This window comes from Acytostelium subglobosum (genome assembly GCF_000787575.1).
Source record: "Acytostelium subglobosum LB1 DNA, scaffold: scaffold14, whole genome shotgun sequence".
Taxonomy (NCBI): domain Eukaryota; phylum Evosea; class Eumycetozoa; order Acytosteliales; family Acytosteliaceae; genus Acytostelium; species Acytostelium subglobosum.
The window spans coordinates 685,875-712,270 of NW_012236519.1; the positions used below are offsets into that span (position 1 = coordinate 685,875).

A 26,396-nucleotide genomic window follows, 5' to 3' on the forward strand; every position below is an offset into this window, starting at 1 on the left:
AGATGGTAGTATGTATATGATGTTGTATTTGCGTATTCGTTGCGCGCCACACAAGAGTGTGTTTATTTGTTTGAACAATCTGAGTGAGATCACTTCAGATGAAGAGAAAAAATCAAGTGGGAGAGTTTGTGTGTGTGTGAGGGCAAGGGTAGGGTAAGCAAGGGTAAGGGTAAAGGTATATTAGATGAGGGTACCCTATCAATTGATGGCCTGGGTTTGTGTTGGTTTCATTATCACTCTCATTTTGCTAAGCAGTTAATCAAACAAATATTAATGTTTCGATCGATCAAATAATTTTATGTATCTTCATCAATCAGAGATGATCGATTCAATTCAATCCAATTCAATCCAATTCTGAATGATTGAAATAACAAGTCCCGAGGAAATAAGTAAGTTATAACTTGACATGGTTTTGTTGTTGATCATCAAGGGATGAATGATAGTGAGTACGTGAGATCATCACCCAAACAAGGAAAAAGGACCAACCCCGGATAACCGGATCAAGATCCAGATACTTCCCACAATGCAAAGGTGTTTGGGAGAGAGGACAGGGTGGCGGACCACGTATGTAGCATACCCTACAATCCGTTTCCCACAACCATAGACGCACAAATCTCGATCATCTCGTGTCCTGTTCAGAGATACATCGTGAGGAAAGTCTATCCTCAAAAATAAAGGGGCACACCATCACGCATAACACAACAATGTTGATCAAAAAAAAAAACAAGTGAGCTCTAGCCCACAACATATCAAACTGTCTGGGGGCAAAGGAATGACACACCTACACAAACATCACGATCATCAACAAGGAGGTCATCACCGTCAACAACATCAAACAAACACAACACGTTCGTTTTTGTTTATTGACATACATTGTACATCTATCCACTTTGTAAATAATAATATTTATACAATATATTTGTTTGTGCATGGTATCGATTCATGCATGACATTTTAAAGACTATCAAATTATCCAACACCACCAATATTAGATTCTGCAAGGCCTTTGATTGATTGTCAATCACGAAATCAGAGCCCTCCTATCCCTGTATTATATTATAAATTATAAATTATAAATATATATATATTATATACTGTACTAAAATAATCAAATCTCTGTATCTCTCCTTGTGGATTCCATTCATTGACATCAATCCAACAATTCAATCACCCACTTTGTGTCACCTCCATCCTTTAATTAATTGACTTCATTGACCTCCTCTGTGTGTGTGTACCCCAAGCACCTTCATCCCTGCCACCCCAACAACAACAACAAAACAAAAATAACTTGAGTGTTGTTGCCGAAGCATCCAAGCAACCAACGGCATTCATTAATTCATCTGACACATCACGACCCCATTCAACTTGCCATCTCCTTCCTCTTTCTCTCACACACATTGTACCCTTATCCTTATCCTTATCCTTATACAACTACCATTCATTCTTATCTGTATCATAATAATAATATTATAATTCCAAGATATATTTGTACATAATAACATAATAATATAACAAATAGAGAGATATGACCAGCATTACACATGATGCTGCCTTGACGCAGAGTGGTCTGTCAAAGAACAGACTAACACATAGGACACAGTTATCTTCAGATAGAGTGGACAAGAAGTATAATGATATAATTGATGTATGAATCGAATCAATCCAATCCAAACCAATCCAGGACGATCAAATTCAAACAAGAACACAAAGACTGACCTTGACCAAACTCAACAACTATATAGATGATATTATCACCTCAAATGGAGTTGATGAATGTATTATGTTCGATCAATCTAGTCGTTAAGGAGTCATCACGTGAGTTCAATAGTACGGCCAACTTGTCAGATGTACTGGTCAACTTTTGGGAGATACATTCATCGCAGCGCTCAATACATCTGGTCAAGTGGGCGATTGACAAGGAGGTCGAGAGCACGTCCAACTCGGCCACACTCTTCCGTGGCCTGTCCACCGCCACCCGTCTCATCTCTTCGTGCTACAAGCGCATGGGCGACACCTATCTCAAGTACCTGTTGCAGCCCTTTGTGCTGGACCTGTGTTCGCGTAACTTCTCATTCGAAATCGACCCGGACAAGGCTGGCAAGGGCATGGACGTCAAGTCCAACCTCGAGCGTCTGATCACCATCACACAACAGCTACTCGATAAGATCCTGGACTCGGCATCAGTATGTCCAGCCTCAATCAAGACCATCATGGGTCACATTCAACAACGCGTCGAGAAGAAGTTCCCCGAGATGAAGACCACCGTCATTGGTGGATTCATGTTCCTTCGTTTCATTTGTCCAGCTATTGTAGCTCCCGAAGTGTTTGGATTGATACAGAGTATGTAGTTATGTTGTATGTTAGTTAGTGATCCATGGCCATCCATCTGACGCCCATCCTTTAGACACTCCAACAGTTGAATCTAGACGTGGATTGGTGTTGGTATCCAAGTTGCTACAGAACTTGGCGAATGAGATGCCATTTGGAGGCATCAAGGAGGAGTACATGATCTATCTCAACGAGTTCATATCGAGTAACTCTGCAAAGATCAATGTATACTTTAATGAATTGGCCTATGAGAACAACGCCAACAATACATTCAACATTGCCAATGGTAATAGCAACACCAATGGCAACACCAATGGCACAGCGACAACAACAACCACTCAACATACAGCCACATTGAATGGAGCCAATAGGTACAGGTCGCGGTCAGAGTCGCCGCCATTGAAGCCAGTGGGTTCGACACAGAAGCTGATCAACGTCAACAATCTGACGCACCAACAGCCAGAGTACTACGCCGATGAGCAAATTCTCGAGAATCTGACCGCGCTCATTGGCAACCTCTTTGAATACAGGGAGAAGATCGAGTCGACCTTGGCGGATGTGCACGGCCCAGACATGGCCAAGCGCTTCGACGCCGCACTCACACCTCTGCACAAGCTGCACCAGAAGGCACAGCTGTCGCTCAACTCTAGCAACAAGGTCAGCAAGAAGAAGTCACCCATCTCCACGTTAGCCAACGGTTCTCTGCACAAGAAGAAGTCGGGCAACAAGGATGTCGCACCCATCTCGATCGTGCCTCAGTCCGAGGTCGAGGAGGAGCTGACCAACCAACTGAATCGCTCACTCTACGATATTGTCAATCACTACCGTCATCAGCTCGACCTCAAGGATCTGGAGCTGCGCGCGCAACAGGACGAGATGGACGTAGTGATGAAGGAGCTGGAGGAGTCCAAGTCACGCTCCAACATACTCAAGAAGCTGCGCGAAGAGTTTGACAGCGAGCGCAAACGACGCAAGGAGGCAGAGTCACAGCTCAAGAAGGCGCTGGAGAAGCTCAAGTCGCTCGGACAGGAGGTCACCACCGATCTGGTGATGCTCCCCGACGAGGAGTCCTACTCGGACCTGTCCAACATCCCACAGGAGGAGGAGACGACCAAGAGGAGGCCCAAGCCTCCATCATTCGTCAGGAAGTCCGAGTCAACGACATCTCTGTGCTCACTTGGACCAACCTCGCCCACCAACACCTCGGCGCACTACTCCAACATCCACAACGACACCATCTCACTGGGCAGCGCCAATGGTGGAGCCAGCGGAATCGATACAGACAATCAAAAGTCGGTGCGTCCATGTGTCTCACGCTCAGACTCGGCTTCTGAGCTTAGCTCAGAGTCGGTGATGTTTGACAACGAGACCGAGGACCGCATCATCCAAGCATGTGTCGATGGCGAAGTCGAGGAGGACGACAATGGAATGGACCTGCTCGAGTTCCTCAAGGAGTATGGCGAGAGAGTAGAGGCGGCCAACAAACAGAGCGTCGCTGCACAGAAAGAAGAGAAGGAGGAGCGCAGAAAGAGGACATCAGGACTCTTCAGACACATGCCATCACTCAAGATTGGTGGAAAGAAGAAGAGCAATTCCAATGCCAACCTAGTCTCAGCAACAACTCCACCCAAGTATCCACAAAATTCAAGCAGTAGCAGCAGCAGTGATTGATCGATCAATCAAATCCAAGCAACTATCCATCCATCCATCTATCCATTCATTCAATCATATGTACATATCAATCAATCCAATCAAACATCTTCATCGACCATTGTAATATCCATAGCGCCAAGTAATACGCCACCTGTTCACCTCCAATCCAATGACATAGGGATTGGAGAGCTTGTAATAAATCTATCCATCCAAACGATCTCAATCCATCAATCCATCAATCAGTCCATGTACAGGGGCATGGCAACAACAAACTATGTATGATTTACAAACGTGCACCTCTTCGACCCGATGTTTACTTTGAGGGTTGTGAACTATGCTTGATCAACCATTCCAGTGTGATGTCAATGTTGACGCTGTTCTTTGCCGAGATTGAGTAGAAGCAGACCTCTCTTCCCTTGATCGATTCCAATTCACTGAAGATCATACACATGAATAAAGAAGTGTCAGTCAATCACATCACTCGCGTCACTCAATCAATCAATGCCATCATCACTCGATACATACAACAATGCTATAAACTCCTCCTTTGTTGGGTTGTTGGGCAGATCATTCTTGTTACCTAGTACAAGCAGGGGGATGTTGGCCAAGGGTGGCTTGTTGACCAATTCGTGTAGTGCTGCCTTGGACTGCTCAAACTTCTCTCTGTCGGCCGAGTCCACCACAAAGATGATGGCATTGACGCCTCTGCAGTATCGCTCCCACATTCCTCTGAATCTAGGTTGTCCACCAATGTCCCAGAACTTGATAGTAACATTGCCCTTGGTAACCTTCTTCATGTTGAATCCAACAGTAGGTATAGAATCTTCTGCTGCATCTCCATTCTATTCATTCATTCATTCATTCAATCAATCGAGTGTAAGTAAGTAAGTTAGTCGATCGATCAATCATAGTCACTGGCACTCCATTCATCATTTGATCATACTGCTATAACATTGACAAGAGTTGTCTTGCCTGAGTTCTGAAGACCGACCAGTGTCAGCTCCATCTCTTGTTTCCAGAATAGACTTCTGAACCAATTTAGAATTGAATCAATGAATGACTTGAACATGTTTTCTATCTCTATGATATATATATATTTAACTATGTATCTATATCTCTCTTTTATATTTATCTCTATAACCTGGGAAGTAAGATTAATCGTGCAAATACCACAAAGGAAAGGTTTGAGTTGCTTTCGAGTGCAGTGTATCGTGAGAAGTGAAGTGAAGTGAGTGAATGAGTGAGTGGAGTGATTAGTGAAGGGGGTGACTGATGAGCTTGAATGAACTACCATTGTTATGGGGGTTGTTGCGCTCATTCATCAGTTTCAAAGGGGTTCATCTCACAATCACACTTGAATTGACGAGTGTTGATGTTGTTGGGTTGATCAGATCAGATATACACATAATAACAAAAAGAGGATAAGATGATTACAATTAGATTATAGTTTATTGTTGATTCAATGGACCTCATAGTTGAGTTTAATATAACACTATACTGTGGCAAAGAAGGAAGATGATTAGTATTAAGTAATGATGTTATAATGAATGATTGAAAGTTGTCGGATTGATTGATCAATTGAATGAATGTATGTTGTTGGGTGGGTCAGGGAATGGATCAACTTGTATTGAATCACTAGCATCAATGATAGGGTCTCGGAGACAATAAAACATTGTACATCCATGAATTTCAACGACACTCATACGACTCTGATCGTTGTGTTCTCATCATCCCCAACAACATTCATTTCAATCTTATCAATCCAATAAATAAATCCAATAATAATAATAAATCTTAGTACTTACATGTAGAGAGTTTATGTCAATGATGTTTGTCGTCAACCCATACTTCACTTTGATCACATTCATTCGCTCAATGGTCAAAACTACATCGATTTTTCAAGTTGAATTTGTTTGTTTTACATTGTTTTTACACAGTTGTGTTATGTGAAAGCGAAGTTCACCATGGTTATTTAATATATATATTTTAAAAATAGTATTGAATTATAAATAATTATTTTATTTATAAAGATTTTCCAATAGTAGTAGAGTAGCTGAGGTATTTATCACTAGATAAAATGTTGATAGTTTGATGGTTTGATGGTTGGTTTCAAGGTGGGAATTGATAAATCAAATTTATTGACTGATATTTACAAACACTTTCAAGTGATCATTCAAACACATTATTATTGTTGTTGTTTGTTACATTATTATTAGTATCAGTATCAGTATCAGTATAAGTATTAATAGTAATAGTAGTAGTAATAGTAGTAGTAATTAGCTTAGAGATATACTACTCATTGTACATGAACAACAAATCACCTTTCTTCATCTTATTCAATCAATCATACAACATAATCAACATAATCAATCAAGTTAATCACGCAATGAAATGAAAAGAGTGGATTCATTTAGCAACCTTTACAGGAATGACCAACAACAGAATAACAACAACAACAATAACATCAATAACAACAATGCAATAACAACAATAGTTGGATCACCACCAGGTTCAAATACAAGGCCACTCTTGAGTCCAAGGCTGGGGCAACAACAACCACCACAACAACAACAGCATAGTCAACAACATGGTCATGGTAATGATGAGGACGAGTCGTCGACGTTTATGACAGACACAGGATCAGAGGTGATCAAAAGTGCTTTGATCGTCTCAACAGAGACAGTGTCACCAGAGCACAAACCTTATACAGTGTACCGCGTCCAGGTGGAGACCAGTCGAACCATTTACAACATCATACGTCGCTACTCTGAGTTTCTCGACTTTGACTTGAAGCTGCATGCCGCCTACCCACTCAGTCGCCTGCCATTCCCACCCAAGAAGACATTCGGCAAGATGAACAACGAGTTCATCGAGCAACGCAAGGACCATCTCCAACAATTCATGAATGCCATCCTCAACCATCCCACCCTCAAGCGACTCCCATTCGATCCACTCGTCGTCTCATTCTTTGCACAGAGCATCATCGACACCAAGCAGCTGGAGATTGCTTCGCCACCCAAGCAAAGTATCCTGGCCAACGATCAAGGTACGTGTCGCGGCGACGCCACCCGCTCTCAAACTCAATAACTCATACTCACTCAATCAATCATACTTTAGTCGTCAGGTACATAATATCGACGCTGCCTTTCTGGTCAACTCATCTGGACTACCGATCATTGTTGGCGCTGACAGAGACATGTAACTATTTGATGAATACGGTGTCGTATTATAGCGACCTCTGGTACAAACACTATTGGACACAGTACAACACGTTGCACTACATCGATACACGTGACTGCTCGTGCGGCGCAGAGCTCAAACTATATCTCCAGGAGCGAATCAATGGCCTCAAGCGAACGGATGGCGCTTTGCCCAACCTCTCATTGATCAACTCACCTCCGCCCTCTCAGCACATTGTTGCTGGCGCGGGCACTGTACACACCTTAACATCACCAACAACATCCACGACATCGACATCGACAACAAAGCGCACTGAACCAATCAATACATCTCCAAGCATCAACATCCAACAGCAGCAGCAACAGCAACAACAAAACAATCCAAGCCAACTGTCATCAAGCCCACCTACCATGTCTGAGGCGATGGAGTACTCGAGACAGATCTTTCTTCAACTGTTGACCAATCATTATAATATGAGGACTTCGATCGAGTCACATAGATCGATGCGCGACTGCGACTGTTTGGCGCCCAAGTTCAGGGGCACGATCATTGGCACATCGGACATCACTGGCACATTCCTAAAGTCCTTTCACACCGAGTTCATGAGCCAACACAATGCATCCCGAGTGTCATCGATCAGCCGCAACCCATCACTCCTCTCACTGAGCTCAGTTGCCGCTGAGCAGCAACAACAACAACAACAACCAGATCCTGCCACTGCAAACCAGTTAACATCGTTCAACAGCTCGAGCGACTTCTCTCTGATGCTCTCCTCGTCAGTGTCATCGACAACATCGACTGAGAGCAATGACAATGAGACGCCAGCCAACGCACCAGTCGTATCACACATTGTATCGAATGGACGCATGATGTGTGTGAGCACGTCAGACTCGACAGGCCTATCCAACGAGGAGCGCAGGTACAATCTGTCTTTGTGCCACTTTGTCCTGATCGCATTCTCATTGATTGATGTCAAGTCGTTCGAATCGATTGGCGAGTGGGTCGAGGAGATCAAGCTGATGTGTCCCGAGGTTCCCACGATCTTGGTTGGACTGAAGCGTGACCTTCGCGAGTCGTCCGACCTCAAGCAGACCATCTCTTATCAGCAGGGCCTCGAGCAGAGTCGCCGCATCGCCAACTGCGTAGGATACATCGAGTCGCCAAGTGCCAGCGATGGCATTGGCGGATGGCGCCTGTCACTTCTATCCGAGTTGTCATCCTACCTCGTGGTGCACTTCCGCAACGTCTTTGTGCAAAACACAAACAAACGCGCCAACTACACGGTCAAGTGCAGCTTCCTGGCAAAGATCTTCCCCAAGTACCCCGACGAGCTCATCATGAAGGGACTTTCCAGCTACGATGGCGATGTCGAGAAAGCCATGGAGTTGCTGGCCGTCGACTATAGCAATTATGACGCGAGCAACGATCGCAACAAAAGACGACCCATGGGACAACACAACCGCAGTCAGAGCGTCGATACAAAGGCCAACGGAGGCCACTGGGTGTCGCCCAATTGGGTGGCCGACGATGGCCGTCCCAACTCACCACCCCAGGGCCACACCAAGCCGCTCAAGATATCAGACAGCCAGATCATCTCGCTCGTGGACAAGCTGAAGAAGAACAGTGTGGACGCATTCATACGTGGCTTCTTGAAGAAGAAGAGCCAGACACAGGAGCAGCAGGCCGAGATGGTGCTGTCCTTCCTCAGGGAGATGCGCACACAGCTGCAGGCCAGCCAGATGTTTGGCGCGCACGTTGCCACACTGGATCACGACGAGGAGGAGGACTTGATCACTCTGCCGCTGAACGAGATTGAGAACTACCTCTATCAGAACATCTACAAGGCAGTCTTCTCGACGCAGGATTCACTGGAGAAGGATGTGTTGCTGTCGGATCGCATGGGCAAGCTGGTGTTTGTCGAGCCCCAACATCTAGAGATCAATGAGATTCATTGGAACAAGGACCTCTGGTTGGCCGCTCAGAGGGAGCTACATTCCGTCAACGACCTATATTCGCCATCTCAGAAGTTGGAGTGTATATTAAACTGCTGTAAAATAATACTATGTAAGTAATAGTTAACTAACCCAATGCAAGGCTGGACCCTCGTCCACAAACTAACATCACTTGGTCCACCTTTAGTTTTGTTGTCCAACTCTGAAAGTCCAGGCGGAGCCGATGACTTCCTGCCCCATCTCATTTATGTAGTAATCCATGCCAACATACCTAACCTATTCTCCAACTTTGAGTAAGTCACTTCCATCACCTCACTCCACCAATCAATCAATGATCTGACATCAATCCAATCCATCCAGCTTCATATCCAAGTTTTGTAATACTGAACGATTGAAAATGGAGAGATACTATTACTTTACAACATTTGGTATTGCAGTTACATTCATAGAGAATATCAATGGAAAGCATTTGAAGATTGATATCAATGAGTACGATGCTTATATGACAGGTGGCAAGAAATACGTGCCAAGGACAGAGACCGACAAGAGGTTGAACGACGAGTTCTTTGAAGCGACACGCGCAAAGATCATGGAGAAGCTTGGCATTGATAAGTCTGCAACGACACTACCAATCACCTCACCAAAGAAGAAGGCATTGGATGGAAGCAATCTGGACGACATTGACATAATGATTGAGAAGCGGTCCGAGTCCACCAGTGCTGCCAATCAATCAGGTTCCAACCCATTCAACTACTCGACTTTGAACGATGCTCCTCTGCTGCCACCAATTCAATGGACGATACCACCAAGTGAGAACAAGAGAAGTAGTGTACGCGTTGGATTCATCAGGACACCTTCGCCACCCGATTCCAAATCACTTCAAGTGGACGAGCATCCTCTGGCGCTGTCCAACAGCAGTGGCAACAACACATCGCCCCCTCCTTCCAAACGATCTACTGTACTACCTCAACCACAACAGCATCAGCAGCATCAACAGACTGTGGACAACAACAACAACAACAATCGCAATGTGTAACGAATAAACAAGTTCCACTTTCAAGATATATAATAGTACACATACACCTTTAATGATTGATTGAATGATTATTTGGATGGTTGACTGTTGATACCTGGCGACATGTAGCAGGTAAGTGGACGAACCATGCCTTTGGACTCTTGGAGGCTGCTGTCTGTACGCTGTACCCACTTGCCCTTCAGGGTGATGGAATGGGTCAAGTTGAACTCTTGAAGATTGTTGGGTGTTACATCTTCGGCAAAGCAGTATATCTCGAACTTGTCCACGTTGGGGTAGAAGGCTACCAACAGAGTGAAGAGTTCTTGCATATTGTTATATACCTCTGGCACAATAAGTAGTAGTTTTTTGAGTTTGATTGTTGATGCTGTGAACATCGGTTTGATGCTATCTAACTCCACTGTGATTGTTTCGATCGAGTGGCTGCTGGGATTGTATTGCGCCAGGTAATTGTTAAGACTCTGTACCGTGCTCACAGTCAACATTGTGAGCTTGTGTGGGAATTGGACGTTATCAGTGCTTGGCGCTTGTAGAATGAGGTCAATCAGCGACTCTGGCAACCATTCTGTCGAGATAACATTTGAGTACTGCTTGCCAAAGACTAAATAGGTGATTGAGTTTGGCAAGGCACCGGGCTCAATGGTGCTGTTGAAGTTGCTGCCAAAGACCAGTGATTGTAGGGATCCAGGAATCATTCCGGGCTCAATTGGCAGGTTGAACCTGCTACCTAAAACCAATGATTTCAAGGACTCTGGAAGCGATCCAATGGGGATGGACTCCACTGAGCCACCATGGGTCATATGCTCAAGGTTGTTTGGTAGCACTCCTGGCTCAATCGTCACGTTAAAATTAATTCCAAGACGAAGTGCCGTCAGTGACCTGGGCAGGGTACGAGGAGCGATCTCTTGATTGAAAAAATGTCCAAAGGAGAGACTGGTGATTGAGTCTGGCAAGCCTCCCACGACAATCGCTTTGTTATAATTGATTCCAAAGACAAGGGTCTTGAGGGAGGTGGGCAGCGATCCAGGCAAGATGGTCCTGTTGAATCGATCGCCAAAGACCAACTCAGTGATTGAGTTTGGCAACGAGCCAACTTTGATCACCTCCTTGTATTCCTTGCCAAAGACCAACCTCACGAGAGACTGAGGCAGGGTGCCTGGTGCCAATGGGTCGTTGAAGCAGTCGTTGAACTTGAGGTTGGTGAGCGATGATGGGAGCGAGCCAACAGGGTACAGGTCAAAGTCCGACCTCATCGCCTCGTAGATGCCAACGGCATACTGTGTCAAGATACCAGTGACCGTGTTGACTTTGGGAGTCTTTAAAGCTTTCCTGGGAGCAAGCTCTGTGAGTGACTTCAAGGGCCTCAATGGCAACGCCTTGTCATATGTCGATGGGAATATCAAACGCTGTAGGGTCACAGGCAACACACCGGGTCCAATTCGGAGATTGAAGTTGTGGCCGAGCGTCAGGTCTAAGAGCGAGGGCGGGAGAGTGCCAGCCTCTAGCGGCAGGGTATAGTTTGTGCCAAAGACCAACTTCAAGAGGGACTGGGGCAGCGCTCCATGCCATGGTGTGGGCGTGTCAGGGTCGGGAACTAATATTAAGCTCTTCACAATGCCAAAGATCGAGGGTGGCTTTGCAATCGATTGATTAAAGTCATGACCAAAGGTGAGGCTTGTCAATGACTCGGGCAGCTGTCCAGGTGCGATGTACTGGTTGAACATATTGCCCAATACCAACGTTCTGAGTGATGATGGTAGTGATAGCTTGGTAATATCATCATTGTATCGATCATCCAATGCCAATGCTTTAGTCGATGACTTTCTGATCAATGTTAAAAGTACATTGTCAATCTTTTCATTGTTGTTGTTATTATCATTGTTGTTGTCTTTGTTGTTGTCATTGTTGTCTTTGTTGTTGTTGTTGTTGATACAGTTGGTAAGTCGCATAAAGTATTTGGGTGAGTTGTTATTCAATAGCAATGTGAACATTGTCTTGCATGTTAGACAGAGTGCCAGCACATCCAAGGCACATGAAGCATTGTCACGTTCATTAGCCAATGCCTCTATCACAATCCTCAATATATGATGTGGTAGTGTATCCATTGTCTGTACTATCTATCTATCTATCTATTATTTGTATAACTATGAGTCAAAACTGGTTGATTGATTGGTTGATTGATTCTGACTCATGAATGATCATTTGATTGCAGACTCACACACCACATCATCAGATTCTTGTCAAATCTGACACGGTTTGACTTGGTTATCCAAGTGGAGGCGAACAAACACAATGATGACCACAGTCATGTTCAACCTTTAAACAAGTATTACATATAATGCTCTTGGCCAGCTGATTTATCATTGAATTGTAGTCGATGTGTCATCCAGTCATCGTCTGCATCAACCTTGCTACCTGATGATGTTGGCTCTTGTACCAACTTCTTCTTGAACTGACTCAACTTCTCCAATATCTCAGAGTCTTGTCTCCTTTTGATCACTCTTGGTGGCGCAAGTGGAGCACCATCACCATCTCCAGCAGCTTTCTTTGAAGTCTGTTTAAATTGCAAGCTTCCAACAACCTTCTTCTTCTTTGGAGGCTTGGCTGCTGCTGCTACCACCGTGGTAGCTGGTACTACTGTTGTTGATTCTGATGTATCCTTATCCTTATCTTTGTCCTTGTTGTCATCATCATCATCTCTATCTCGCTTCAGTGATGCACTCTTCTTCATAATGGATTCCCTCATCCTCTCATCGAATGACTTGGCTGATACAGATGAGTCAGCTGACTCATTCTCAGACTCTCTATTTTGTTTGCTCATGGTTGTTGGAGCTTTCTTCATTGTCGTTGTCGTGGTAGTTGATGTTGAAGTTGTTGAAGTGGTAGTGTTTGCGTTGCCATTGGATGCCTTTGATGTCGTCTTTGCAGTCGTCTGCTTCTTCTCTACTCTTTCCTCTTCATCCTGTTCTTCATCATCACCAAACGACAGCAGTCCCAAGTTTCTAGAGTGAATGAATGAGTCAGTGAATGAACGAATGAATGAATGAGTGAACCAGCCAAAGGTACATACTTGGGAGCTGCCTTCTTCTTGACTTCTTTGACTTGCTTGTCTTGCTTCTTCTGTCTGGGTACTATGTCGTCGAATGGGTTGTGCATGACTTCGGTAGAGATGATCTTGGGAGGGAAGAGTGGACGATCGGACTCGTCCAACTCAATCTCATTCATCTTGAGTGCATTGAATACAGTGTCACCTGCCACACGTCCAAACAGCGTGTGTCTACGCGTCAGCGACTCGGCCGCATCAAGAGTGATGAAGAACTGTGATTGGTTGTTGTCGGGCTCAGCCGATGCCATGCCAACCAGTCCACGCCGACTGAATCTCAGGCGCGTATGGAACTCGTCTTTGAACGGCTGACCGCCGTCGTAGCAGGACTGACCGCCCTCGCCCGTGCCCGTAGGGTCACCAGTCTGTGCGATAAAGTTCTTCACTACACGATGGAATATACAACCATCATAGTATCTCTCCAAGCACAACTGTACAAAGTTCCTAACAGCCTTTGGTGCTTCCTTTGCCCAAAGCTCTATCTCTATATCGCCCAACGTAGTCTTCAATATAACTTTGCCATTTGTTGTTGGTTCTGTCATTTCCTCTTCCTCTTATTATCTCTTTATCTGTATATATTTATAAGTTTAGATCAAATGAATGATCGTTTGGTGTAACTTCACTTCTTTAAGAGGGGCTGTCCCATAATATATGTTTTTATTACCTAAAATGGGAATGATCACTCGATCTAGAAATACATGTTTGATTTATTTATTTAAAGAGATAATACAAGTACTCAATCAATGTTAACATTGTTGTTGAGTACCCAATCGAGCTGATTGGTGGACAATGTTAGAGTTGTCTGAGGATGATGATGTTGAAGTTGCAACAACATGAGAAGAGTTGTTGCTGTTGTTGAGGTCACTTGAAGATGATGATTGATCAAGTTTGTTGTTTACAACTCTCATTCTTCTATATCTACGAATACCAAAGAATAAAAGGATAATAGATGATACCATCAATATTGTCAAACATCCTGTAACTAATCCAATTATCAATGCATTTTTTGTCATTGATTGATTATTATATACTTCAGTTACATTGCCGGCAGCGGCATTCTCACTTTGTAGACCTCCAGTATACATTTGTAAGAACTCCGAATAAGACAAGTCACTAAACTTATTCAATTCAGCTTCGGTTGATATGTTAGTAGATATTCAATCAATGATACAACATTGTACATACATATATGAGGTGGAACATTAGATGTTGAGTATTGGATAGAGTAATCCAAGTCATTTTTGGATGCTGCCATATTGTTGGAACTCTTGATAATATCAACGACTGCAACATGAGATGGATCAGAGTTTGATGCTCCATTATGAAACATTACATTGTTATGATTGTCCTGTAATATATTTAAGTATTAGTATTCTATTATTATTATTATAATTAGGAATTGTTTGATTATTACCTTCCAGTTGAGATACCTTATTTGGATTTCATTTGAATCATATTGTTTATTATACAGTGTCATCCAATCTTGGAACATCCTCCATTGCATATCATCAGATAGTTGGAGTGAATTTATAGATTGGCAATATAAAAGTATTATTATTATTATATTATAGTATGTCATAGTATTATTATACTTTGATTGATTAAATTGATGGTACTGAAGATTGATCAACTGAGTAGGGTACTTATATCTTCCGATAATGTTTGGCTGGAGGCTATTCAGGTAAATTGAGAAGGTCAAATGGAAACACATCTATTCTGACATTGTCCTTGAACATATTTAAACATTGTTGTAATTGAATAATGGACCCTATTCAATCTTCTCAAAAAAGGTATTCACACTTTACTTGTGGTGATAAGTCGTATTCAAACAACTAAACGATCAAACAGACACACATACACACACACACACACACACACACACACACACAGCCGGCCATCACAATGATTGATGTTCAAGTCAATACCACTTCCAACTCAACAACACTAACCACACGACACGACAACACAACACACCCCCTCCATCAGTTCTTACTTCTTGATTGGACTGTTACTGTTTGGTAAATCAAAAAGAGATACCAGGTAGGAGTAGTAGTGCAGTAGATTGATGTCAATGAGACTTATCTTTGAATGGCACCCATCACCTTGAATGCCATCACCTGTAACACAATGTCAATAGATATAAATCAATTCATTATCCTCACCCCATTACACTTCTTCTATCGTTGTTGTTATTGTTAATGACTTGTACGAGGTCCTAAACTTCTCAACCTTCAGTCATTCGTTTAAAGACTCGGTGTTCAAAGGTTGTTGGTTGATTGATTGGATGGCAAGCCACCTTAACACCATCTATTTAAACATAGAACATCATCACTCTAAACAATCAAATCAATCATCAAAACCAATTAATCAATCTATCATTCAATCAAACCATGATATCATATACATTATTAATATTGTTATGTAGTGTAATAGTAGTAGCTACAGGTCAATCATTGACTAGTAGTGAGATTGATAGCATTGTTTATACACATAATAAGTTTAGAAAGGAGGCTGGTCTGGTATATGGTCCAACTCCATCATCACCTCTAAATGAAATAAGATGGAGTGATCAAATTGCCAATAAGATGCAATCATTCGTATCATCATGTAATTATAACACAGTACCAGATCGTTCATTCTCATCTTATGGATATGCTTCATTCCGTATCTATCCACCTTTCCAACCTGGACTAGTATGTATACTTTTCATTGATCATAAAATGTTTCCAAGTTAACTAATACTCAATCAATCACTTCAGGATTTAGAACGTACTTATAATAAATCAGCTCCACTCTATGATTGGAACACAAAGAAATGTATAAATAATTCATGTTGCTACATGTATCCAACTGTATGTATTTCACTATATTCTGAAATAATCCTACAACTACTAATAATATTATTAATTAATATTTAGTTGGTCTGGAATGCCAGTACTGAAATTGGTTGTGGAAAGATGGAGTGTGGAAGTTTGGTATGGATGTTATGTGGATATAATCCAATTGGTGGCATTGTTGGAAAGAATCCATATACACCAAAGGACCCCCAAGCACCTACTACCACTCCTTCAGGTTCATCAGAGCCATCATCCTCCCCAAGCACCTCACCATCATCATCTCCCTCAAGCTCATCATCTTCCTCACCAAGTTCTTCACCTTCTTCATCTCCTTCTAGCTCCCCTTCGAGTTTTCCTTCATCATTGCCATCTCAAAGTCCATCCTCGTCACCAACTCCTACTAGTACTCCTTCAGCCACCCCTACACAGACTCTATCAACTACTCCTTCGTCCTCTCCATCGCCATCACCAGCATCATCTGGACCACAGACCATCAATGGAGTGCTGGATTGGAGGACCTCAAACATTGTCACACCTGTGAAGGATCAAGGACAGTGTGGCTCTTGTTGGACATTCGCATCAACTGCCGCTTTGGAGAGTGCCTACCTGTTGTCAAATTCTGCCACTTCAACCATCAACTTGGCTGAGCAACACTTCTTGGACTGCACCTACAGACGTGATGGTTGTGGTGGTGGCAATGCCTACGATGCCTACACCAACCTCAAGCCAACTGGACTGATGTACACTGCAAACTACCCATACAAGGCTAGATACCAAGGATGTCCAAGTTCAGTCACTGGATCAACTGTCAAGTGGACTGGTGTCAAATCTGTTAAGAATGATAAACAATCATTTCTTGACGCTCTTCAGAAAGGACCTATTGCCGCATCACTCTACGTTGACTCTGGATTCATGAACTACAAGAGTGGAGTGTACCGATGTTCAATGTCCTCCCAACCCAACCATGGTGTTACAATTGTTGGTTATGATTCAAACACTGATGCATGGATAATCAAGAAGTATGTATTCTGACAACTCCTTATAATTGATTCATTGATTGATTAACTAATATTTATTAATTATTTTAGTTCATGGGATACTAATTGGGGAGAGAATGGCTTTATGCATATGGCTTCATCATCCTGTAGTATATTCCAATTCGAGGGATACCAACCATTACTATGATACCTTGACAATGTAATCTAAATATTGTATTTTAATGTACTCTAATAACGGAATTGTTCCAAACCAATAAATAAACCTTTGTTTGATCATTCATAATCGTCAATTCCTATTCAATCAATCAAACAATCAAAAAATCTTGAGCCTAAATAAATAAACCTTTATGGAGTAGTTGTACTTCCGTAGGCCGGAACCTAGTTGAGTGTGGCGCGACTGCCACATGGTAATAATAGTACGTTATGCTAAGAACTTCCTGACCATTGTTTCCAGATCCTTCTGTTTGAGTGGCTTGCAGAAATAGTCATCACATCCTGCGTTTAGACATGCTTCTCGCTGACCACCCATCGCATTGGCGGTCATGGCCACAATCGGTGTGTGCTTCAATGTGCCTTCACCCTTGCGTATCCTACTCGTTGCTTCATAGCCGTCCATGACTGGCATCTGGATATCCATCAGGATGAGATCGTAGTTGATGGTCGATGCCTTCTCCACACCCTCTGCTCCATTCAGTGCCAGGTCGGGCGCAGTGATTCCAATCTTTTGCAACATTCTAAACAATATGTTGGCGTTGACCTCATTGTCTTCGATGACCAACACGCTCGGCAATCGTTTGGAGGCCTGCATCTTTGGTGTGTGCTTGGGCGACACTGAGTTGGGTGACAGAGTCGACACAGAGAGTAGTGCGTGCGTAGGTGCCCAGCTTCTCCTTCTCCTCCTTTTGTTGACAGCGCATCATCATTGATTCGTCTACCTTGAGGTTGCGTATCTCGGCAATGAACGAGGGTGGCGGCGAGCACACGTGGGAGGGGAAGATTGGCGAGATAACATACTTGCTCTGGAGAATTGTGTCGTCAAAGTGGCTGTCGATGATCTTTCGAATGCTGCTGAGCAAGCTGGATCGCTTAATTGGTCTGTTCACCAGGAGCACACCAGCTTCGTGAAGGATGGAGCGCGAGGTGGTAAGACAGAGCTGCGTGATCACAATGAAGTCGAACCTATGCTTCTTGCCATTGTTGCCCTGTTGCTTCTTTGCCTTGATGTGCTGTATGGTGTCAATGATGTTGAGAACATGGTCCTCCTTGTAGTTTAGAGGCAGTCCAATGATGACAATGTTGTTCTCCTGTAGCGCGACCTCCTCTAGATAGATGGCCAGGCTGGTGTTGCTAAATGATGTGGACTGGTAGCCAATACCAAAGGACTCGATAGTCTGCTCCAGCTGTGTCTTGATCATCCTGTTGTCCTCAAGAATGATGGCTCCATAGGTGGCATTATGCTTACTGAGCTCCTGGTTGGGTGAGATGTCCTCCTTGGTCTTGGAGAGGTCGAGGCTGAAATGGAAGACAGAGCCCTCACCAATCTTGCTACGAATGCCAATCTTGCCATTCATCAACTCGACGAGCTGCTTGCAGATACTAAGGCCGAGACCTGTTCCATCGTACGCGCGATTGGCGCCCGTGTCAATCTGAGAGAATCGCTGGAAGAGCTTCTCAAAGTCACGTTGCTTGATGCCAATGCCCGAATCAGTCACTTCGATCGTTGTGGAGTATGCAGTGCCAGTGGCGTTGGGTGTGACGATGAGGTTGATAAACACCTCACCCTTGGACGTGAACTTGATGGCGTTGGACAACAGGTTGACGAGGATCTGGCGCAGAAGGTTCATGTCACCAACGACTGGGATAAACGAGGTGCTTGGCGTGATGAACAATCCAACCATCAGACCCTTCTGATGGGCATTGGGGGCGATGGCACCGATAGAGTCCTCTAGGAAGGACACGAGGTTGAAGATTGAAAAGTTGAGCACAGTCTTGCCCTGCTCAACCTTGGACAGGTCCAATATGTTGTTGACCATGAACAACAATGACTCGGATGATTGTTGACTGATGTTTAGAAGCTCCTTCTGATCGTTGGTGTGCGGGAACTCTTTGAGCAACTCCAATGCGCCAATGATGTGATTGAGTGGGGTGCGCATCTCGTGGGACATGTTGGAGATGAAGTCTGACTTGGCCTTGTTGGCCTTCTCTGCCTCCTCCTTGGCAAGGAAGGCTTGGTTGGCAAGATGATTGGACTGCAGGAAGAGTCGGGCATTCTGGAAACTGACGGCGATCTGAGTGGACAGTAGGTTCATCACCTCGAGACGGTTGGACGTGAATGCGCCAGTTGTGAAGTTGTTCTCCAGGTAGAGAACCGACACTAGCTTGCCCTGATGCACGATGGGCAGTACTAGCACGGACTTGGGCTTCTGTTGCATGACGTAGCTGTCCTCTGAGAAGGTCTTGTCGTCAGAGGCGTTGGATATCAGCAGGGGACTCTGTGTCCTGCGCACATAGTTGATCATGGACACACACAAGTTCCATGTGCCATCCTCCTTTATCGCCTTGTTCAACTGCTCGTTCATGGGAACGCCCGATGTATTGCGGAGGATGGGACTGACAGTGGGGGTGTCTGGTGGGCTCATCATCACGCTGCTTCCATCGGCTGTGCGATTCGAATTGATGTACACCTCCACTATGACCTTCTCACCAGTGACGCAGGCAGACGCCGCCACATTGAGCTCACCAAATACATTGGTGCTATTGGGGAACAGCTCCTTGTTGCTGTCTTCCAGGAGGAGCAGGAAGCCACGTGATGCGCCAGCATTCCTAATCACAACCTTCATGAGTCGCTTCAACAGACGGTCATAGTAGATCTCCTCGGCCAGTGAGTGTGATACGGTGATTACTGAACAAAGGTCGAATGAGTCGATGTGGGGGTACTTGATCAGCGTTTTGCCAGTGCCCGCGCTGTCTTGGGAGCGTCGTCGGATGGAGAGACGCGGTTCAAAGTTGGGGGTGTCATTGATTGATTGCTTGCTCTGAGTGATGGGCGTGCGTCCAGACATCTGGCCAAAGACTGAGGGGAACTCAAGTTCGAGCAGGTTAGCCTTGACAGTGGCTCCCCACATTGAATAACATAGCTGAGCCTCCATGATGTAGGCACGGGTCACTGCGGTCTTTTGGAGACGGCTGTACATCCTGCCGGCCAGCTCGTTGGACAAAGCCTCGTACTGGACGTACTTGTGGGTCTGTGCGGCAGAAGCGGCTTCGTTGAACAGCTCCATGGCGTCGTTGAATCGGTTGGACACGCGAGCCAGCTCGGCCTTGACCAGCAGCACCATGACACCAAAGTTCTCAAAGCTGTGATTGGCGAACACCTCCAGGCGTTCAAGACAGTGCGCGACCATCTCCAGCTTGGTGACTCGTTCCTGCTCACTGTAGCTTTCAAACATGGCCAAAATGATCAAACACTTGAATGTGTAGTACGACGCCATTGGACTGTGCGCGTAGATACCCATGATGTATCGCTCTGTCATCAGTGTCGCTCTCCAAGCCTTCTCATACTGGCCCATTATATAGGCACCGATCATCTGGAATACATAGTGGAAAGCTTTGGGACACTCGATTTGAATAGTGTCCAGGTCGGTCTCGAATGCCTCCTGGTCCCACTCCTTCTCGTTCTCGTCCAAGCTGTCGTGTCCGGTGAACTCTCGCAGCAGTTGTTGAAGGGACTGCGCAATCCTGAGCATGGGGATGAACTGGTACTGCTCAATGAATGACTTGTACTTCTTGCAGAGCGCGCAGATGTCCATGAGGGGCACGCCACTCAGTATTGATTGGAAGAGCAAGTGGACGCTGCTGTAGCAGCCATAGCCCATGTCACCAGATTCGATAGACTCGAGGAAGGACAGTTTGATCAAAGCCGAATTGGTGAACATGTGTGCGCGCCAGTGATTGATAAAGTTGCCAAACAGTAAAGTGACCTTGCCCTTGGTAGACGGTTCGTTGTGCAGCTCCTTGAGTTCCATTGCCAGGCGACCCACTTCATAGCCGACGTGGAAGTCGTCGAAGCGGCCAATGCACACCATCACTCCAAACATGACCAGGCCGACCGAACTCCACGAAGAACATCCGCTCTCCAGGGAGATGTCGGCCATTTTGAGCAACATCGAGCTGAGTAGACCAATGTTGGTGAAGAAGAGAGGTGCAATCATGTTGCCAATGACCTTGAGCGATACACAGATGGTGGGTGGTGGCACTTTCTTGGACTTGAGCAGGTCGAGGAAAGAACGATTGCCAAGCTTGCGCTTTAGTAGCTCGTACTCAAGACGCAGGCTCTCGTCGGTGGGCTTGCGATCGATCACTATGTTCTGGCTGTCCAAGTACCTGAGGCCACACTCGACACAGGCGTCAAACTTGGACAATAATGTGTACTGCTGGATCTTGAGTGCGGTGGCTTCTCCAATGTCCTCGACGGTCACTGAGTTCTCGATGACCATCTCCAGCATCTTCTCTGACTCGTCGTTGTTGCCACACATAAACTCACACTCGGCTTTCTCAAAGAAGATGTTGTACGACGTTCGGTAGTGGTCGCGCCAACATGTCTCCAGCGGCAGGGTCTTGACAGCACAGTCCAGGTAGCTCTTGGCCACGGAGTAGGCTGCCGATGACTTGGCTTTCTTGCCGGCAATGTAGTTGAGCATGGGCAGGATCAGCTTCTCCTTCGGGTCGGTGATCAGGTCGATGCCCACGTTGTACTGGTTGACAATGTCAAACACCGACTGCGTCTGATCCTTGAGCGAGTTCTGATAGAGCAGACGGCCAATGTTGAGATGGATCTCCTTCTTGTCCTTGCCCTGCAGCACCAGAGAGTAGGCGGCCTGTTGTACGCGATCATGGGCAAATCGGTACTTCTTGTCTTCGGTACTTATGATGAGGTCCTGTGCAATGATGGGCGTGAGGAACTTGAGGATCTCATCATTGGGACACTCGGCCACGACTGACAGCATGTCCAGATCAAAGTTGTTGCCAATGCACGACGCCAGCTGGAGCACACGCTGTGAGTGCACACTGAGCTGCTGCAGATTGCTGACCATGAACTCGACGACATTGTCAGTGTACTGACGCGTCTGGATCTTGGCAATGTCCCATTTCCAGCTGTCGACCGTCACATCAAAGTGCAGCAACTCCTCGTTGAACAGTGTCTTGAGGAACTGGATCGTGAAGAATGGATTGCCATGCGTCTTGGATAGGACGACCTCAGAGAGCGAGATCGTCTCGGCGGGGCTCTTGTGAAGTGATGCCGAGACCATCAGGTTGACATCCTTCAGGTCCAAAGCCTTCAAACTGATCTTAGTGATTGGTATCTGCAATGACTCATCGTTGACCAGGGCCTCAATCATCCGCAGGCCATTCTCCGATTCATTCTCTCTAAACGCTCCAATAATCAACAGATACTTGATATTGTTATTGTCCAGCAGTATCTTTATCAGTCTGTACGATGCTTCGTCTGCACGCTAATGAGTATGAACGAGTGAGTGTTAGACGTGATCAGTCCAGGTGGGCGCTAACCAACACTTACCTGAAGGTCGTCCAAGAATAGTATGAGGGGATGTCCTTCTTCGGAGAACACCCTGAGGAAGTCTTTGAACACAAGGTCGAACCTGTTCTGTGACTCGGAGGGCGGCAGGGGAGGTACAGGCGGACATTGCCCAACGATCAACTCGAGAATGGGCATCACATTGACAATGACACCAATGTTGGGACCAAGTGCGCGGTGCAGCTTCTCCTTGTAGAACGCCAGCTCAACGGGACTGAGCACGAGTACCAAATGTATCAGCTCGGTCAATGCTTCGATGATGGCACTGTAGGGCACACCTCTATTGTACTGATCAAACTTGCCAGAGATGAATCTAGGCCCTGGTTGAGCCTTCTTCTTGGCAGCCTTAATCAACGACGTCTTTCCAACGCCAGACACGCCAGACACCAATATCAATTCCTTATTTCCTTTGTACACTCTATTGATCGATGCAAACTGTGATGGGGTGGTGATGGGTCAGTGTTTGGGCTAGAGGGATGATTCGAATGATGATCGATGCTTACAATCTGATTGAGCTCATTCTTCCTAGAGTACAGCTCAGTAGGGATATGTGGACGATGGAGTACATCGTACACGCCTAGGGTAAAGTCTTCGAATGTGCAGTTGGAGCCAAGCTGGAACTTGCATATCTCGAGATCGCGTTTCAGTCCATACGCGCTGCTGTATCGATCGTCAGGTGATTTCTTCAGCAGCTTGTCGACAATGTTTGATATAATGATTGGCACGTTCTGATTGATGTCCGATACGTAGGGCGCCTTCTTGGCGAGATGTGCATGTATCAGCTCGGACAGATCGTTGGTCTGGAAGGGCAGTCGGCCCGTCAGCAGCTCGTAGAATGTGACGCCCAGTGAATATAGGTCGGACCGCGAGTCGACGTTGTGCTGCGTGCGGCCCGTCTCCTCGGGAGACGAGTAGTAGTAGGACGTCGTACAGTATCGGCCAATGTCGGGGAAGTTTTTGAGGTAGAACAGTGAGTTGTCCAGCGCCTGGCAATGGCTCGTCGCTTTGAGCACCGAGAACTGGAAGTTGGCCAGACGGACGTTGTTGTTGGAGTTGATGTACACGTTTGGCGGGCGGATATCTCGATGGATACATCCACGCAGATGTATCTCCTCGAGTGTGGCCGCCAGCTGGATGGCGATGTTGAGGAATGTGGCAATGTCGATCTCTTGATGCTTCAGGTTGGAGTTGAACAGCGGACTAGAGGACTGTGGAGTCGTCTGTCGGTGGATGGGCGAGGACGACGTGGTCTGTGGCGAGGAGAGTGAGAATTGTTGTTGTTGCTGTAGTTGTTGTAGTTGAAGCTGTTGCTGCTGTTGTATATGTCCCGCTGTCGCAGCGCCAGGGTTGGCCGCAATCGTGCTGCTACTGGTGGGTGTTGTTGGGCCAAGTGTGACAAACACGCTGGACAGTGGCTTGTAGCCCGAGTCCTCCAGGATGAAGGCAAAGATGTTGCCCAGTTCAGTCTGTGCGCGGATCACACGCATCACGCCATCAATGTTATTCAGGATGGAGAGCATAGCGTACTCGCGCTGGAACAGCGACACCACCTCAATCGAAGGATACTTGGTGTTGATGATCTTGAGCAGCACGCGTTGGTTGGAGAATAATGTGTCGCTGGGTCGCAGGAGGCTGTTGGGGGAGGAGAACGACAATGAGTGTGCACCACCCGATGACGACAATGAGGTCGAGGATGATGCTGAGGACGACAGTGACTTTTCCTCCGCATGCTCGATTGCCTGCGGGGGTGGAGGCGGTAGTAAACGCGCTTGTGATGACGATGATGGTGATTGTGTCACTGTGGCGTCGCCCAGAAGGGCGTGTACTGAGCCTGCCTCCAGTGGATGTGATGGCAGGGGTGGCGTCGGCCTGGAATCACGTGGCGATGCGCTTGCCAATGAAGCCACTGGGGCATTGGTCAAAGGTTGTGGTGCCACTGATGTTGGTGTCGTGTTGGATGATGAATGTGATGATGACGATGATGATGCGCCAATCAACATTGGAGTCGTTGGCGCTACTACACCACTGGCAGATGATGTCTGTTTGTGGTGGAGGTGATGATTGATGCTGGGCGAATGATCCAGTTTGAATGGCGCGCCCTTGACATTGTTCAAAGAGTGTGAAGCGTGGCTGGTCGGTGTGGCAGTGGATGATGACTCGCCATAAGGAGCTCCACCATTCCTATTATTTATACTGCAACTGCCCAACAACGCACTCTGTTGCGTAAAGTATGTCGCTGTGAATATTGTAAAGATCTTCTCCTCCTGCACCTTCTCGCCCAGGAAGAAGTCCTGTAGCCAACTAGCAGAGTTCATTGCTATATATCTTCTGTCTGTCCTCTGCTGTTGTTGGTATATTTAATAAATATTATAAGTTAAGTTAAATATATATAATATAATATATTATGTGTAATGTAATAGTTGATTGATTGATTGAATGGAATGATTATTAAGAGAGAACTGAGAGAAGGGAGTGATGATGAGGAGGGAGGAGGAAAAGGAAGAGGTGAGGAGAAGACAACGAGACTGCATGTCTGTGTCATATCAGACGTATAGTGGTTATGTGGTTATTATTATTAATTAGTTAATCAATTGATCACTCACTAAATCACTCAATCACTCAATCACACACTCACTCAATCAATCACTCACTATTGCTATGCTACTGAAGGATGTTGACACTACTAATATGTGTGTGTGTGTGTGTGTGGTTGATGTATGTCTGGAATGATGATTGATTGATTGTACTATGTATGTGTGTATTATGATTGATCATTAAATATATTTGTTATAATTATTCTCTGTTTATACATGTATAAATATATATTTATGTGTGTGTATGATTGTGAATTGCATGTTCACACATAATCAAACATGTTGGAAACCAACCCGACACACATCGTGTGGGGGTCTGAGAGAGTGGGGTCGTTTGGGGGGTTGGTTGAACCATGCTCACCTACCGACCTATTATATCATCGATGTCCATGGACCCCAAGTCACATGTCATTCTAGAATACATACATACATACATTAGTGAATGAATACCATTCTGTTTGCTGGATGGATGGATGGATGGATGTATTGATGATTACTGTCGACTTCTGGTTTTCCAATGGAAATCTAATTAATTAAAGTTGGTTGGACCATCCATCTTTTGATTAGTGCACTGACTGTTCGCAGACAGACAGACAGACAGACAGACAGATGGACAGACGAAGGGTAAGTGGAGGTTAGTGAGTGAGAATATCAAGTTTCCTCATAATCCTCATTTTTTGAGTATCCTCAGATGACCCAAGCATCATCAAAGTCTGAAGAAGTAGATTCCATTCAATGGAATGACTCCACTCTCATTCATTCAAGCATTCTTGTCTGTGTCTCCTTTATTCCAATGTAGGAGTTGTGAATAGACCATCGCCCAAGTAATGAATGTTGATCACACCAATATCAGTGTTGATTGAACGTCTATAGTTTGTGCGTGATGAATCAGATGTCGGTTAGTCAGTCAGCTGGTCAGTCCAGTCATGTGTGTTGATTGAAGTGCCACAACATACATATCTTGAGTGGACATCTTTGTAAGACCAACGGCACAGGCATGCTTCTTGCCCTCTGCCATAATAGCAACAATGGAGGCCTCTGGAACATCAACTTCCATTCTTGCACCTGGTGAAGTAAGTCCTCTACACATGATGTTGGCTCCTTGAAGAACAAACTTGATTG

The 26,396-nt window shown here is 45.3% G+C and overlaps 9 protein-coding genes across 9 annotated transcripts; 3 read left to right on the forward strand and 6 right to left on the reverse strand.

Annotated features, from left to right (window-relative positions):
* Positions 1–1,525: 1,525 nt before the first annotated feature.
* SAMD00019534_072870 (hypothetical protein) lies at positions 1,526–3,999 on the forward strand (the record flags this gene model as incomplete). Its single annotated transcript, XM_012897694.1, has 3 exons — positions 1,526–1,645; positions 1,743–2,340; positions 2,405–3,999. The coding sequence occupies 3 exons, from the start codon at positions 1,526–1,528 to the stop codon at positions 3,997–3,999; spliced, it is 2,313 nt and encodes a 770-aa protein (XP_012753148.1).
* A 301-nt stretch (positions 4,000–4,300) lies between these two features.
* Positions 4,301–5,068, reverse strand: SAMD00019534_072880 (hypothetical protein; the record flags this gene model as incomplete). The annotated part of the gene is made up of 3 exons (XM_012897695.1): positions 4,301–4,415; positions 4,507–4,823; positions 4,925–5,068. Coding segments are annotated over 3 exons (576 nt in total), but the record flags the coding sequence as incomplete, so codon positions are not given.
* Positions 5,069–6,372: 1,304 nt separating this feature from the next.
* On the forward strand, positions 6,373–10,149 carry SAMD00019534_072890 (hypothetical protein; the record flags this gene model as incomplete). Its single annotated transcript, XM_012897696.1, has 4 exons — positions 6,373–7,027; positions 7,099–9,195; positions 9,301–9,406; positions 9,474–10,149. The coding sequence occupies 4 exons, from the start codon at positions 6,373–6,375 to the stop codon at positions 10,147–10,149; spliced, it is 3,534 nt and encodes a 1,177-aa protein (XP_012753150.1).
* Positions 10,150–10,217: 68 nt separating this feature from the next.
* On the reverse strand, positions 10,218–12,251 carry SAMD00019534_072900 (hypothetical protein; the record flags this gene model as incomplete). The annotated part of the gene is made up of 1 exon (XM_012897697.1): positions 10,218–12,251. The coding sequence occupies one exon, from the start codon at positions 12,249–12,251 to the stop codon at positions 10,218–10,220; it is 2,034 nt and encodes a 677-aa protein (XP_012753151.1).
* Positions 12,252–12,475: 224 nt separating this feature from the next.
* On the reverse strand, positions 12,476–13,791 carry SAMD00019534_072910 (hypothetical protein; the record flags this gene model as incomplete). The annotated part of the gene is made up of 2 exons (XM_012897698.1): positions 12,476–13,148; positions 13,217–13,791. 2 exons carry the CDS (start codon positions 13,789–13,791, stop codon positions 12,476–12,478), a joined length of 1,248 nt encoding a protein of 415 aa, XP_012753152.1.
* A 1,860-nt stretch (positions 13,792–15,651) lies between these two features.
* Positions 15,652–17,112, forward strand: SAMD00019534_072920 (hypothetical protein; the record flags this gene model as incomplete). The annotated part of the gene is made up of 3 exons (XM_012897699.1): positions 15,652–15,942; positions 16,009–16,104; positions 16,570–17,112. Coding segments are annotated over 3 exons (930 nt in total), but the record flags the coding sequence as incomplete, so codon positions are not given.
* A 393-nt stretch (positions 17,113–17,505) lies between these two features.
* On the reverse strand, positions 17,506–17,817 carry SAMD00019534_072930 (hypothetical protein; the record flags this gene model as incomplete). The annotated part of the gene is made up of 1 exon (XM_012897700.1): positions 17,506–17,817. One exon carries the CDS (start codon positions 17,815–17,817, stop codon positions 17,506–17,508), a length of 312 nt encoding a protein of 103 aa, XP_012753154.1.
* Positions 17,818–17,842: 25 nt separating this feature from the next.
* SAMD00019534_072940 (hypothetical protein) lies at positions 17,843–24,995 on the reverse strand (the record flags this gene model as incomplete). The annotated part of the gene is made up of 3 exons (XM_012897701.1): positions 17,843–22,597; positions 22,663–23,115; positions 23,184–24,995. 3 exons carry the CDS (start codon positions 24,993–24,995, stop codon positions 17,843–17,845), a joined length of 7,020 nt encoding a protein of 2,339 aa, XP_012753155.1.
* A 1,067-nt stretch (positions 24,996–26,062) lies between these two features.
* On the reverse strand, positions 26,063–26,364 carry SAMD00019534_072950 (hypothetical protein; the record flags this gene model as incomplete). The annotated part of the gene is made up of 2 exons (XM_012897702.1): positions 26,063–26,141; positions 26,231–26,364. Coding segments are annotated over 2 exons (213 nt in total), but the record flags the coding sequence as incomplete, so codon positions are not given.
* Between the last annotated feature and the right edge of the window lie 32 nt (positions 26,365–26,396).